The sequence below is a fragment of the Electrophorus electricus genome, chromosome 8 (assembly GCF_013358815.1).
Source record: "Electrophorus electricus isolate fEleEle1 chromosome 8, fEleEle1.pri, whole genome shotgun sequence".
Classification (NCBI taxonomy): Eukaryota; Metazoa; Chordata; class Actinopteri; order Gymnotiformes; family Gymnotidae; genus Electrophorus; species Electrophorus electricus.
In genome coordinates, this window is record NC_049542.1 from 12153456 (window position 1) to 12169487 (window position 16032).

Genomic DNA, 16032 nt, shown 5'->3' on the forward strand with positions numbered 1-16032 from the left:
AACACAGTAACATTAGGCCTATCTAAACGGTATAATTTATATACCCTTATATACTAATGATTATTTCTCCAGTTTTAAAAAAAAGCCAAAACCAATGGACTAGAACAAGTCATGTTTCGGGTTTTTGTTTTTTATCAAAAACTAATCGCATTTCATGCTTCATTATTAATTATATGCTTTATCACCAAGTGCTTATGCGCTAGGTGTTTTGGAGATCTAAAAATCGAATCTCATTCTAATGTTTACGTTTGTCGAATGGCGGTACGTTTGGGTAAAAATGGACAATTACCGACTATGTCTATTACCGAAGCAACTCTCGTAGTCACGTGGTTTCTGTACGGCGTACACCGTCCATTTCACTTCCTCCTATTTCGTTCAGAGCGTTGGATGTTTATTGCCAATTTCAGATGATGTAACTAGCTACCATCTCATTATTTAAGGTACTTTTTAAATATTTCACAGTACGTAAATAATGTTTGAATGTGCTTATGATACAAAATTGAGGCTGATTTGTTCATTGATCTGGATTTTGGTCAAAGTGCCACTGGGAGGTAGCTAACTAAGGTCCTATTTTTTTCTGAACCCGAAAGCGGCTATGATGGAGTCAGTAGCGCGCCCATAGCAAAACGTGGGACTACTTAGCTAGTTACCTTACTATGCCTTGTGCTATAGCTAAATTACGTTTTTTGTATGGGCTCCATATTGTGAATGAGTGTAACAAGCATCACGATGGATTTGGCGATTACATAGCATATTGTGGGGGAATACTCTGAAGCGCTTTCCCAAGGTGAACCTACTTAGCGTTATCTAACTAGCTGTCTAGGAAGACATTTTACTTTTCGTGATATTTACAATGCGGTTGGGCAACCGATTAGTGAGAGCAGCTCCCTAGCCTAGCCAACGTTATATGGGTCATCAGTAACACAGTTTTCTTTAGTTAACTTTATCCTAGTGACTAGGATAGCTAACAGCTAGCTGGGATAGCTATCGCTTCGTTGCATAGATAAAGAACTGCGCATGTAGGCGGTCGAAAGATATATACGATCTTTCTAACAGCGGAAATGTTTTTCTCTTGAAAGAATTCCTCAGCATGATGAATGCATTACTGAGCAAGCTAGTTCAGATAGCGCTTTTGTTAGATAGATAACCATAGCTACCTTCTCTTCTGCTTTTATTTACAGCGTTACGTAGCTATGTAGCCATCAGATTTTTTTCTATCGGAGTATCCTTTTGTAATTGGATGACACTTTACTTTCATATTAATAATGCACATTCCTAATGTTTCAAGCATATTAGGAGATTTCAAAATTTGAGCCAATGTGGAAGATTTTTCTTTACTTTATGAATGTTACGAATAATGGTGTGCGAGGGCCCCATTTGAATTAAAAGTAATAAATAATGGTGGTTTCTCACATGCAGTCCAGAGAAAACGAGGCGTGGGGAGGATTGTGGCACAGTAAAAGAATAAAGGTAAAAATGGACTCCAGCTTCAGGGTAGTTAGTTGTTCCTAAGGCAACTAATTTATTGTATGCTCTTTGGTGGTATTCAGTAAAAACCTTTTTCTGTTTTTCTCTTCCACTCTTGGTGATTTGAGTATAATATATTCCATGATGGAATATAAGATGCAAAAACAGCTGTTTTTGAAATTGCTGTTTCTCTGATGTCATGACAACAAACTCATTAAAAAAACTCTCCATGTCAAGAAAAGTTTAGCCCTGCCTAATTTTACATTGCAGATCTTAGGCATGTTTCATTTCTGTGTGACTTTTGAATAAGGAACATTGCAGGCAATGTGAATAGAGCTCAATTATCTTATATCTGTCTTAAAGGCTCAGTAATTTAAACATCTTGTTTAATTTGAAGTGATAAAGAGAGGTTGGGTAATGGTCATGTAAAAATTTCTTAGGACTTTTTTTTGGAACATAAATCCACAGAAATGTTGTAAGTGGACATGAAGAAAAATAGAAAAAAATGTGGTATATGGGCCTTGAGCTGGCAGATTTTACAGCCTGTGGCTAATCTATACATGTTTATGCATTTCCTCTGTGACAGTACAGCGATGAAGATTGAAGAGGAAGAAGAGGAGGTGGACATAGCAGAGGAACAGCTACGGCACTGGGTGTGCACGGAGGTGGAGAAGGATGAACGAGTGGCTCGGAGGCGTGCGCAGCTTGCACAGGTGGAGGAGTGGGTGAAGCAGAAGGAGAGGGAGGCCACCTACACCCGCCTGCTGTACAGCAATGCCTGCGAGTGAGTGCGCTCTGCTGGCGCTACCTTATGTCAAGGCTCTTGTGTGATTGTGTTTGACAGGACAGAAAAAGTAACAACAACATTAAAAGATAACTGATCCTAGGTCAGAATGCTTGCTCAGAGGATATTTATGCATTTGATCACAGAGCCAGTTGCCTGGTAAGAACTCTAAGGTCTGGCAGTTTTCACTTTGTTGAATGTGTTTCTTTAGTCATAATTTAGTTGAATTGTGTAAGTAATGACACTAACTTAAGCATGGTGTGTAAATCAAGGACCATTGTAAACACTCCAGGACCTCTGGGTATAAATTGCCAGAATAAGTCTGTTCATAGGAAATCGGCCCTTACTTTTCATTATTTAATGGGTACTCTAAAGGACATTGTGATGGCTGAGACATATGGAATTGTTTTTGTCCTCATTAGGGGGAACTGTCAGGTCTAGTGTTCCTTCTAGACAATTTCTGGTGAGCATGTGTGTCAGAAACAGACAACTATAAACAACACCTATTCAGACTGCTGGGAGACACACTGTTCCAAAAGTGCACAAGAGTAACATGAATTTATAAAAAGCTGATTTTTCTGTGTGACCCTACATTCAGTCTCAGTATAATCCACTGAACAACTTGATGAACTACTTGAGGTAAGAGATTATTGTAGTAAAAGCACTGTAGCAAGTTTTAAAGTATCGCCATTTAAGAAGGTGCACTGCACTTGGATGTTTGATTCAATACAGTGTGGTATTTGGAATAAAGCAACGGGGGTTTGCCTCATCCGAACATGAGTGGTGCTTCTGCAACATATGTTGCCCTAAACTGAAGGAAGGGTTGTAGAATTTATTACTATTTATAAAATATAAAACTTTATTTCTATATTTAACTTTATCTGTTCTCTAGAACATATTGTTTTTGGCCCCCAAGGTTTGGAAGGGAACCCCCAACATATTAGCACTCTCCTGAACTGGAGGGATCAACACTGGGAAAATAACTGGACCAAAATAACTATTTTTATTATTTCCAATGCAAGGCTCTCAGTCTGACACAGTGTTGTATATTTGGGCATGCCTGTATGTCTGAGTAAGAAAGAAATACAGAATGTAAAGTATTTCAGTCTGTAGTGTGTGGTTTGTTTGTTTTTTTTTTTGCAAGTCACAATTAGGATCTTTGCAGAAGTGGCTCGGTGCATTAGCATAAAGAATAGAATTCATGGCTTCCAATTGGCATCAGATACAAATAGTACATGCTACAAAGCAGGTTCTGCACAGATCTTGCTGTCAAATTAAAGCACAGATGTAAACATGACTCCAAGAGTATGATCACATTGGTGTTCTCATTGAAAGAAGATTTTAAAAAGTGTTTTCTCATCAGTTTGAGGCAGAAATTACTTAGGTTTTATGTGCTGCAAGGGTGCGTCCAGATTTCTATTCATTCCTCAGATGGGGTAAATGACAAGGTGGATGAAGTGTAGGAACAGTTGGCCTGTATTGGTATAGATTGAAGTGTAGGAAAAGGTGTATGAAATAGACGATGTAGCGGAGGCTGAAGTGGATTGAGAGAAAGGTGTAGTAAGATTCAGGACACGTGTATTTAGGGGAAATTTGGGATTTGAGTGAGCAAGGGCCACAGAGCCAGTTGTGATAGAGATCAAATGTGCCATGATGTGATCAGTTATTAGAAACAGTACAATTTGTATGAGGCCAACACATTGTCATATTGTGGCCATTCATTGTTCTGCAAGATATCCTACAAATTCTGCTTTAGTTGTAATAATTAGAAGGTGCCACTTTTTTGTGTGTTCTTTCCCTATTTGCAACCCCATGTCTAAAATCCTGGACACACCACTGTCATTAAAAAGCTTGCTATCACTGTAGAGCCTATTGCTGTAAAGCTTTCAGTGTGAAACTGTGTGGCAGTATATAATCTTTATTTGTATCCGTGATGAGTTATGTAGTGACACCATAATCCAGTGTCATTTTATTTTAAATCAGGTCAGTCCTCGAGTGCGAGTCTGTGATGAAGGGGCTGTATGGAATGCTGGGATTAGAGTATCGAGACACAGACTCAGAAGAAGATGAAGGGGCCAAGTCAACCGAGATTGTCATTCAGATTGAGGATGAAGACCATGATGTAGAGGTTGAAAGTGATGAGGATGATGATTATGTGGTCATTGATCTTGGTGGTAAGAGATGTTTTTGCCCCCATATTTCAATAGCAAAGTTTTGCAGCATGTTAAAAATTAAAGTTATATTTGTTGGTTTGCATTTAGCACTATACATATTCCTGTCACTATGTTTCACTGATACATAATATTTAGCATTCTTTCCCATGCAACACGCAGCATTCAGGTTAATCTCTGATAGACATCTGTGTTGAATGTGGTCCAAATCCATCATTGACCACCTCCAAATATGGTTTATGTAATGTCCTCACAATCTGATAACAGACAGCTCTGACAGTATACAATGGATTTCAGTTTTCAATTTGTCTTTGTCAATATGGGTGATATGTTGATGTTAAGGATAAAGGGAGGCATTTCGTTTTTGTAATTTCTTAAAATATAAGTATCTCTCGCTTTCTGACATCAGAATTTATCTGCATCCATCATTTTAGCTACTGTACCAGAATCATTGGAGGATGAATCAAAGGTGAGAAGATGTAATTTGGAACTCCAAAACTTGTTGCAAAACTCATAGTTGCTTCTGCTAAAATGTCTTTTTCTCCATGCTATTTCCTCTGTTCTCCATTTCTCTCATATTCAGGAACAGTCTACAAGAATTCAATCTTCTGTAGAGGTCTTAGATTCTAAAGTTAAAAAACCTGAGACTGTCCCTACGACCACCATGAATCTAACCACAACCTCTACACCCTATAAAAACATTGCTGAATTCTTTAGGCAGTTCACCGATGCGTCACAAATGAACAGGGAACCTAGCCCTTCTAGAACTCCAGAACTATCTATTGATTCTTTAGAAACCATCAAGACTAGAGATTCCCCTGTAAACATTAGTTGTATGTCCTCAACCAGTGACTTACCTGCCTTAACACTCCAAATCAGAAGCTCTCCCTCCCATCCCACAAACCCTTCTACAAATGAAATTATGGATACCCCTCCACTGATCACAGCTTGTGCAGTCATAAATGGAACAGAACATCTTGAAACTTCAGCCAGTGAAGCATCTGCTTGTAGAAAACAAGATATTGATGCATCAGCACAGACTGTTGCCTCTACCATACCTTCTACACCAGCAGCAACATCAGCTTTTACCCCTGGATCATCAGAAAAGATCTTAATAAATGCAACACTCACCTCTGGTATCAAAAGCTCAAGTGCACACGTTGGTAAAACCACAGTCATAGAACAGGCTAAGAGCAATCCTAAACTTGGCAACAACTTTTCAACCTCAGTATCTTGCAGTACTCCAACACCCTCTAAGACATCTAAAAAAGCCACACCCTCTGAAAAGAGTAAGGGTAAGCTCAACAAGACTGCGAGCTCCATCCCAGCATCCAAAACTAAAGAAACTACCTCCATCACTACGGCCAGCCCTCAGCATGCTGAGGCAGATGCCAAATCTTTGCCCAAGGCTTCCCAATCAGTCGCAAGTACTTTGACTTCTTCTATATCTCCACACTCTACTGGAGGTGGGATATCATTTCTTCCTCTGGTTCCTACTGACTTTGTCGTTACTTTAATTTTTATCCTCTGCATTTATTTGTACATTCCTCTTTATTTTAATACCGAATAACTGAGACTCTTTGTTCTTTTCCATCATCTGTCTTTTTAGTCTCTAAGGCATCATCTGTCACATGCTGTGTATCTACCCATATTCAGCAAAAGGTGGAGCTGAAGGTTAACATGAGCATTCTTGGAAAGCGCAGGACTAAAACATGGCATCTAGGAACAATTGTAGAGATCAGAACAACAGGTAAAATTCATTGAAAGTACAACAAATAAAGCCTGCAACAATTCTTCAGTGAAAAACTGAACCTTCTCACCAAATATGTTTTGGCACACAGGCCTTCATGAAGGTTAAAATCAGAGTTATTTTTAAGACTAATTGAAGGCATATGTCATAAATTGAGAGACAATCAACAGTGTTATAGAAACATTAAGGCACCTTTTAACCGCTCAAAATATAAACCACCTTTTTCCTTGTAGCTGATTTAGCTTATTGCTGACTGATCTTTTTAATGTTTTTGCTGGACCTGAGTCTGACATTTGGACAAATTTTGCCTTTTTTTTTTTTTTGTTCTGTCAGAGACTGGACAGAGGTATAAGGTCCAGTTTGAGCAGGGTAAAGGGAAGAGTGTATTATCTGGTCATCATTTGGCATATGTTGGCTCACCTATGCTGAAAGATCTTTTTGTGGGTTGCCGAGTTGTGGCCTGCTATAAAGAGGAACACCAGTCTTGGCTTCATGCTGCTGTAGTGACGGAGATGCCCGATCGCAAGAACCGTATGAGGTGTGTTTTTGTGTGTTCTGTATATGTTGTATATCTTGTAGACTGAATTCTTATTGATCACAGCCTGAAATAGAGGCTGACTGTTTCTAACCTCTAGTACTGTACCAAGATTGTTTCTCATTTGTATGCTTTCCATGTGTCAGTGCTATTTAACACTACTTTTTTAAAAATTAAAGCCAATACCTCTGGTACATGTCTGTCGTTGATGTGTTTAGGTTCCTGGTGTTTTTTGATGATGGCCGTCCAGCATACGTGGCCCTGCCTGACCTCCATCTGGTCTGCACACCTCGTAAGGAGGGGAACACACACACACACACACACACACACAGACTCCCTCTCATTTTCTTATTCTATATCTAATCTTCCTATACCTGGCAACTCACTCTCGCAATGATCTAACTGTATTGACTGCTCTCTTGCCATGTGGCTCAGTTCCACTCACCTTCTCTTCTCCTACAGTGAAGAATGTTTGTGAAGACATAGAGGACAAGGCATGCCGCATGCAGGTGGAAGAATATTTGCAGGCGTATCCGAACCCCATCTTTGTGGTGGTGCAACTGGGGCAGGAGAGCAAGGCAGAGTGTGAGGGCAAGTTGGAATCCTGCACTATCACCCAGGTGGATTGCAGCTTGATCCAAGTCTGCTACAAGGTGGGAGCGCCTCCAAGGCCTAGTTTTCGTACTGCTTTTATATGGAGTTAGACTGTGAGGCTTTCTCATGAGTAAGCATTTTTTCCCCTTTTTAAAATTGGCACTCAAAGGGACTTATTCAAAGGGACTTCAATATTTATCAGTATGACACTGTACTCCATGGTAATTGAACCCATGACCTTGCTGTTGCTAGTAGCTTGCTCTACTTGCTCTGCCAAATGAGATACAGTGTCAATGTAAATCTACCTCTGTGTGTTTGACTGTTTTGTGTCTCTTGTTTCAGAAAAATGAGGAAAAGGAGTGGTTATATAAAGGCTCAAATAGACTAGAGCACATTCAAAGAATTAAGAAGAAAATGGCTGAGAAGAAAAAGGAACAGTCTTCAAACCAAGGTTGTCTATGCGTGTTTATCTGTCTCATGGCAGAGAGAGAAACTGTGTTTATTAACACTCTTCTTTTTTTTTTCTCCTTCTCTCATCTTGTCCATCATTCAGGTCGATTTATTCAGAGGAACAATTTACCTACTACTACAGCTGCCACCTCAATACAACCTTCAACTACAGTTGTGTTAAAACCGTCTGCTTCTCAAAGTGTGCCCCACGCTGTTGCCACAGTCACATCTTCATCACTTATAGCAAAGGCAGCCATACCTATTTCACAACCTACGGTCACACTCCATCGAATTAATTTGTCTACATCCACCATACCAGTGGTCTCCGTATCGAAAGCCAGCCAACCTACAGAACCTGCAGCCACCTGTTCACCTAAAACGGGGTAGGTTTTTATGCTTGCATGTTTTAGTTTGACTCAGCATTGTGTCATGGGTAAATGTTGTCTGTGTACAAATTAGAGCTGGCTGACAGGCATAAGTCACCAAGGAAGCATGTATTGCCCCTTATTTTCTCAAACTCGGAACTGGCAACAACTGAAAATGAGAGTTTAAAAAAAGTTGGTCCTGTCTCTCAGTACTAAACGTCCTGCTACTGAGGAGGACCTCCAGACTAGCCAAGCCCTTGCTTTTGAGGCCCGCCTGAAGTATGTGCCTCACCGCTGCTGCCCAGCCTGTCTGAATCACACAAGGCCAATGAGGAAGGACGAGCACCGTGGCAAGAACCCACTGCTTATCCCTCTGCTCTACGGCTTTCGCCGTATGACGGCTAGAAAACGCCTGGAGGGCAAGGTGAGTGATTTAGCAGGCATGAATAGAATCTCCATCGGCAGAATTCCAACAAAAATTCTGCTGAATTTGAATGAAGCTGTCACTGCCGTGCTTACATAAGAGGTGTTCATTCTGAGGTAAATAAAAAGCCTCAGTATAAGCTTGGTAGCTCACTTGACAACATGTTTAAAATTAGATTTAAATTGGATTGCAAAGGAGGAAACCACATTTATCTCCATGGATATTTGTGAGGGACAGAGCGTAGTAATTTTCTAATTACTTTTATGAGTATGAGGGAGTGTTATTTTGTAAAGTTTGTCGGCACTTGGTGGATTACCTGAAGAGATGGCTGCTGCTGGAACCTCTGAAGTCGCTCAAGTGCAAAAATGGCAAAGTGATTTAGGTAAGCACTATCTTCACTGGCTAATATACCGAATTCATTTTAAATGTGTTCCAAATGTGTTTTCATTTATGATTAAGAAATAAGGGAGTGTCAGTCACTTTACAGATGGTGTGGCTAGCGAATTACTTATCTCTCAATTTATTTTGTATAATGCTTTTTACAACAGTTGTCACAAAGCAGCTTTATAAATGTCCGAGTCCAAGCCCCAAGTGAGCAAGCCAAGGGCAACAGTGGCAAGGAAAATCTCCCTAGAGCATGAGGAAGAAACCTTTAATATGCTTTGTGAGACAGTCTGCAGGATTTTTGCAAGTTAGCTGTATTATTTAAGACAAAATGAGGATTGTCTAATAGAACTATTCTTTACTACTTCAAGTTCAAGTTCGGTTTATTGTCACATACATAGTCATACACAGTATAACGCGCAGTGAAATGGTGGAGAGTGCTGTGTCCAAACTGAGGAAGAGAAACGGGTGCATAGAGAAAAATATATATATGCAGATAAATATATATATATATTCTATGTATATATTTTCTATGTATGTACAAAAATACTTCTGCTAATGTATAGTAATGACTCCTTAAATTGATGATTACTGCAAAAACTTTGCTTAGTGAAATGTTACTTGTGATATTAGGAACATTTGTGTGAATTTGTTTGCATGGTTATTTGATTTTAATGTGTTTTTCTTGACATTTTTTTCTTTATTGTCCAGTACAACTCAGGACTCAGACTGATACCTTTTACTTCTCCAAGACCCCATCCATTGCTGAGAGGAAGGAGTTTGTATTGGATTTCAACAGGGCTTTTGTTGAGGCAGATACTGCACTGAAGAAATTCCCAAGGCTGGCTGCTTTTTTTGCAGAATTACTACAAATACTCCGTTCCGGCTCACCTGGTAAACTGCTCCCTGACTATGTTGAGGATGTCAAGTGTGCAGAGGAGAGGAAGTCTATCTGTGTTGATTTAGATAAGACAACAGATAATTGTGTCCTTGCTGTTCTTCTGCAACATACTAGAAAGCCATCTCTGGCAGCAGATATTGTTTTTCTTGAAAATATTTACCACAGTCTCTTAACAATTACAACATCAGTTTCAGTGATCTATGGACTTTTATCACAGATTTGGCAAATTACAAGAAAAAAACTTTAAACACTATTCTTCATGGACTATTTCCTAACACTAATCTGTTTGGCACATTTTGGCCTCATGAAGGAATGGGTGTTCTGCAAGGCAACTCAGCACTGTTTGGTGCTGTGGGACTACATGCAAGCATTGGGCTTGTCTCCTGTCATGCCAATGTTTGCAGTCTTGTTCAAATAGGGTTCATGAATTGAGTTTCTCAAGAATGTTGCAGAGTATGTGGGCCCTTTAAATGCCAACCTTTCCACTGTCCACCGAGGCTTTTTGGGACTCATGAGAGCTACTGGAGATGAGCTCAAGGCCCAGGCCATCTTCTTTGTTCAACATTGTGCAGAGATGCTGACTACCCTCACCAAACTGGAAGAGATATTCAACCCATCCACTGTCACCATCCATAGTCAACTAGATGACCTCCAGATGTTGTTTGAGTATGGCCACATGGCAGGTTGCTGAGGACTGGATCTGAATGAGGAAGAGTGAGTTCCCAGCTCTCATCTCAAGGAAGTTATGGCTGCTCTGCAAGGCTACAGGCTGTGATGGAGAGGAACCCCTGCTTGGAGCTCTTCAAAGCTTTTCTAGTGTTTCATCCATCTAAGGTGGTTAGTCTAAGAAGGAACACTCAGAGCTTTTTCCAAGCTATGCCAAGTCTCAAATGAGGAATGGCACTGCTACCTTCACATTGACAAGAGAGATGCTGCAGAGATCGGACCTGTTTAGAGGTGGGCTGCCAGGAAGGACAGAATGCACACTTTCATCCCATTTGCAGCCCAACCTTTTTATCTTCGTGCACAATATGTATTGAGAGTAGATATGTGTGTGCATATATGTATATATTTGTTTTCTTTTCTTTCCTGTTTATGCATGTCACATTTAGACTACTATTTGAATTTGACCGTATGTGTGTATTCACTCTAAAGAATTAAGAATTTGTAATCTTGGTGATTTAATAAAATTGTTTTGACTAAAAAGCTTTTTCTTGTGATCTGTAATGTGATGTGCACATTTAACCTATTCATAACCTATTCAGTTTTATATATTCAAACACACTGTATATCACTTTGTGGATGTTTAACACTTTAGAAGTGAAATACGCCACACAGCACAACTCCGCATATTTTCCTCCCATGTCACCACAGAAAACCTTAAAATCCAGCAGATTCCTTCTTAGGTGATTCTTTGATTTGCACTTTTAGCAATGTTACTTTGTACTTCTAAAGTTTAAATGGGCAATTTGGTCTTTGGACTGTGAAAAGATGATTTTACTAATAATTCCTTTTTTATGTTTTTGCTTTCCCAGAGTATTACAAGTCCTCATCACAGTCTCCCTGCTCTCTCTCCAGGTGTCCTTCGATGTTTTTTACCGCTCTTCGTGCGGACGGAGCATGAGCAATATGGAAGAGGTGCAGGACTTCCTGTTTGAGTCACGTTGCGACTTCCTTTTCCTGGACATGTTCTGCTTGGACCCTTTTGTGCTGGTGAGACGGGCCCTGCTCCCCTCCTCCATGACCTGCCGGCCCCACCTGATGCTTCCGGACATCTCAGAAGGGAAAGAGGTGATACCTGTCCCCTGTGTTAATGAAGTTGACTCCACCCCTCTGCCCCTTGTGACCTACACCAGACACAGGACACCTGGCCCTGGTGTCTTCATCAACACCAGTCTTGACTTCATGATGGGTTGTGACTGTATGGACGGCTGCCGAGACAGGTCTGTGTGAACACTGTGTGCCAGATTGTGTTTTATCAGGATTCTAGTGTATGTGCTGGGCTAGATGGCATGTGAGCATTTGAGTTGATGAGCTTAGAAATGAGTTTATGTCCAAATCTAGTGTGGTTCTCCCATTGGTCATGTGACACAGGTCAACGTGCTCCTGTCACCAGCTAACTATAGAAGCCACATCACTGTTCACGGGTGGCCCTGTGGATGCCAATGCCGGATATCTGCATAAACGGCTGACCAGAGACCTGCCGAGTGGGTGAGGGCTGCTTTCTCACCTGTCTGTGGATTTCCTCTTCCGCATGCACAGGATGCCTGGGCAGTGTAATCTGTCAGCACTATTGTCTGTATTTGTGGTGTCTCTTTGCAGGGTGTATGAGTGTAACCCTCTGTGTCGCTGTGACCCATGGATGTGCTGCAACAGGCTGGTGCAGCACGGTCTGCAGCTGCGTCTAGAGGTCTTTATGACTCAACACAAAGGATGGGGCATCCGCTGCCTGGATGACCTCGCCAAAGGGACATTTGTGTGCATTTTCACAGGTGTGAGGGATCTAAATTCATTAACCATGAAATTCATTAATCATGTTTAATACAATAGCTGAATTTCATAGCTTAGATTTTTTTTGGACTAGTAGAAGTATTAAGGATTTTAGTTTTATTAAAGATATTATTAATGAATTACACAGTACTATAAGAGCAAGTCACTCCTTTTACTAAACCAGTACTCTTACACAATAAAAAATATGGTGTATGCAAAGTCTTATGTGGAAAAAGTCAAGAATTAAAGAATTATACTGCAGGTCTTTAATCTGAGTAACTTTGTACCTAGTGTTTTTGACCTGATAACCTTTTCACAAGTTGATTTTACTTATCTTCTAACAATTCTGATATATATAAGCTATAAATATATGCCTGACCATAATTTTTCAAGCAATTAGAGATGTGTAAACGTACCCAGTCAACAGCAGAACTGATTTATAGACACCTACGCATTTCTTCTCCACAGGTAAAATAGTCACGGATGAAATGGTGAGCATGGATAATGCCTTGTCTGGCAATGAGTTCCTGGCTAACCTGGACTTCATTGAAGGAGTAGAGAAACTAAAGGAAGGTTACGAAAGCGAAGCCTATTGCTCTGACAAAGAGGGAGAGAGTGATAAGAAGACTCTTTTGACGATGACAACAGGAGCATTAAAGAAACATGCTAAGTTCAGAAGAGATTCTGATTCTAGCAGTGGTGAAGGTAGTGTATGTGTATGCATGTATTTGAATCTATGTAAGTGTGCTATTGCAGAAAATGCAGAAACATTTAACATATTTGGTTCTTCCACTGGAATCAGTTTGCTTTCTCTTCCATGTTTTCTTAGAAAAGGAAAAAACAAACCAACAGAAGAAGAAAAAGGGAACTGGTAAAATGAAAAAGCAGGGGATGATCACATTTTATATATAATTAAAATTATTGTATACATGGAATAAGAATTAATAGAACGTGGACCAAATTACTGGTATGTTTTGTTGCTTCAAACCTTCACAGCATTTGAGGACATGCTGCTTGAGACCAATCAATCTATCCCCAAATCTCCAAAGCCAATCCCCAAATTCTCAGGGGACCAGACAGAGGTGACATCGTTCATGGCCAAACAGATGAGAAAAAAGGGTCTGACTTCATTGCTGTTCTTCTCTTATATATTATGTGGTTATGGCACTCATAAGTCTGAATTTGCTGTCCCTCAATGTGTCCTCCCTCATGCCCAGGACATAGTGCGATGGGGTTTGCAAGGAAATCCACGCGTCCTTTTGCCATCAAGTCCATTCACAGGAAGGTTCCCACCCAGCAGGGGAAGAGGAGCACATGCGTCAAGAACACTCGAAGCCTGTTCAGTGGAGAGAAGGCCTGCTACCTTATCAATGCCAAGCAGGAAGGCAACATAGCACGCTACATCAATGTGAGAAAAAGGGAGACATCAGAGAAACAGAGAGAGTAGGAAGTCTGTTGCCACCTCATTTTGAAAAGGAAGAAGCTGAATTTCGTGCTGGTATGGGGGTACAAATCAGCTGCTTTTCTATATGGGGAAATGTGGAATGGATGAGTACAGTTTTTTTCATAAAGTGAAGCGTACATGCACTTTGAGACCATCTTCAATGGTTTGCAACCCTTGTAGTGTGTGTGTGTGTGTGTGTGTGTGTGTGTGTGTATATATATATATATATATATATATATATATATATATATATATATATATATATATATATATATATATATAAAACAATTAGGGGATTGGAAATGTGTGTGCAGAGGTGGAGCCTAGGTTGTGACGAAGGTGTAGCAGAGAGAGGTGATTGAGGGAGTAGTTGTCAACCACACTAGCATAACCAGAAATTTGAGTTTACAGGGAAACAAGGTGTGCAAAAAGCGTACCACAGTGACGTGTAGATCAACTATTATGTAACTTGTGTACACTGTCACTGGCATCAGTGGAGTAAGTGTTGTTGGTAATATTAATGAAAATAATATTTGTCCAAAAAAAAGCATAATTTGAGTATTTATTTTTGTAACACATTTAAAGCCAAAGTGCTGTGTATGCAGTAAATTCATAAAACTTATTGTATAACATCAGTTTCTACATAAAAGCACACTCAACCAAAACTAAACAGTTCAAAAAGCAAACCAGAATTTTTTTTTTCAGTCTCACTTTAAAAGTGGAGACAGCAGATATGTCTGTCACCTTTGAGGCTTAGCCAAGACCTATGACCAGCCAAGAGCAGCTGATCAGAACATCTTGCTTCTGATAAAGGAAGAGAGAAACTTGTCAGTAATACTGTTTGTTCATTAAATATATAATCACTGCCCAAATTATTGTGCATATATGAATATAATTCTTAATATGACCAGTTTTGTTGCTATGTTTATTTTTTGTAACGCATTATAGCAAAACATTGTTAGCCTATGCCTGAACATAACGGTTAACTTCTAAATACAACTGGCCTTACAATGTTATTGCATTTGGATGTGCCAACTATACATGCAAGGCTACACTAGTGGTCCATAAATTAACCTCCAAAAATTAGCAAAGCAAAACTTGGAACCTTTTGTAGGAGTGCAGACCATGACTTGCAAAATGCTCAAACAATGAGTACAAATAACCTACATAGAAAAATAAATATTTAAAAAATCAAGTTTACGGTTTCCTTTTTGGAACCCACATGATGGATCAGTTTAAAATCCTTCAAGCAGATTTTTGGAAACAAGTGAACCTAAAATTTACTGCCGTTAAAAGGTTTTTAGATGTATCAGTGAAATGCTAATAACGGTGAATTTGTCATGTGAATTTGCTAAGAAAACATTGAGAACCTGTTTATGGGAATGTTGCAGATGTTTAATTTGTAGAACAGCACACGTCCTTAAACATGCGTGCCCTCTGCATTTTCTTTGCCCACTCATTGCCCTGTCTCCCTATCTCCACAGCATAGCTGCAGTCCTAACTTGTTTGTTCAGAATGTGTTTGTGGACACGCATGACCTCCGCTTCCCTTGGGTTGCATTCTTCACCAGCAAGTGAGGGGCCCCCCATTTTACACCGCCTTCTCACATTCAAGGACATGAGACATTTCTGAAAAGATTCATTCATGAATCCACTAACTTTGACCCCTCTACCACCTCTTGCAGGCGTATCAAGGCTGGCACGGAGCTCACATGGGACTATAGCTATGAGGTGGGCAGCGTGGAAGGAAAGGTGCTGCTCTGCTGCTGTGGCTCAGATGAGTGCACAGGGAGGCTACTCTGAGGGCTTTCTGCTTGAGGAAAAGAAATCAATAAATCTCAGAATGGAGTACTCTGTTTCAAATGTATATCACACCAGCAAACTGCTGGACCAAAACCACTAGGGATTTGAATGCCTAGTTTGTGTCCTGTAGATATGTTGTTCACAAACTAGTTGATTGGTTCTGAGTGATTTACCCTCAGCATAAACTTTGTTAGTTAGATTGTAACACATACGAGCACTATTGCTAGGACATTAAATTTTGTTCATTGTCTTAATGTGCTGTTTGTTAATAAAACTACGTTTCATTAAAGTAAACTGTTTTTCATTAAATTGTCATTTAATTTTGTGAAAATGTGCCAAAATATCTTGTCACTAGAAGAGAGGATCGGATCAAGGCATACTTCCTGAAATGTTCTATAGCTGTAACTTGAGTGGAGAGTGAAATCTAAAGTTCATTACGCTGCATGGACGTGCGCAGTCCAGCAGAAGAAG

At 39.9% G+C, this 16032-nt stretch overlaps 1 protein-coding gene across 4 annotated transcripts; it reads left to right on the forward strand.

Annotated features, from left to right (window-relative positions):
* Positions 1–358: 358 nt before the first annotated feature.
* On the forward strand, positions 359–15855 carry setdb1a (SET domain bifurcated histone lysine methyltransferase 1a). Of its 4 annotated transcripts, XM_027002302.2 has the most exons (22): positions 393–440; positions 1420–1470; positions 2054–2251; positions 4235–4425; positions 4857–4891; positions 5006–5888; positions 6032–6172; positions 6506–6710; positions 6926–6999; positions 7170–7360; positions 7644–7752; positions 7855–8134; positions 8327–8540; positions 11404–11768; positions 11920–12036; positions 12148–12317; positions 12784–13020; positions 13145–13186; positions 13312–13434; positions 13533–13723; positions 15244–15332; positions 15444–15855. In XM_027002302.2, the coding sequence occupies exons 3-22, from the start codon at positions 2061–2063 to the stop codon at positions 15559–15561; spliced, it is 3966 nt and encodes a 1321-aa protein (XP_026858103.2). In that variant the 5' UTR covers positions 393–440; positions 1420–1470; positions 2054–2060; the 3' UTR covers positions 15562–15855. The 4 variants fall into 4 exon arrangements, 3 of the variants coding, with proteins under 3 accessions (XP_026858102.2, XP_026858103.2, XP_035385040.1); XM_027002301.2 differs by lacking the exon at positions 1420–1470 and having other exon boundaries at positions 359–440; XM_035529147.1 differs by lacking the exons at positions 393–440; positions 1420–1470 and adding an exon at positions 1886–1942.
* Positions 15856–16032: the final 177 nt, after the last annotated feature.

Bases quoted from the DNA above. Each gene is read 5' to 3' on its own strand.
- setdb1a (XM_035529147.1), top strand. The intron at 4,892-5,005 runs GTGAGAAGATGT...TCTCATATTCAG, and splicing joins CATTGGAGGATGAATCAAAG to GAACAGTCTACAAGAATTCA. The intron at 7,753-7,854 runs GTTGTCTATGCG...TCCATCATTCAG, and splicing joins GGAACAGTCTTCAAACCAAG to GTCGATTTATTCAGAGGAAC.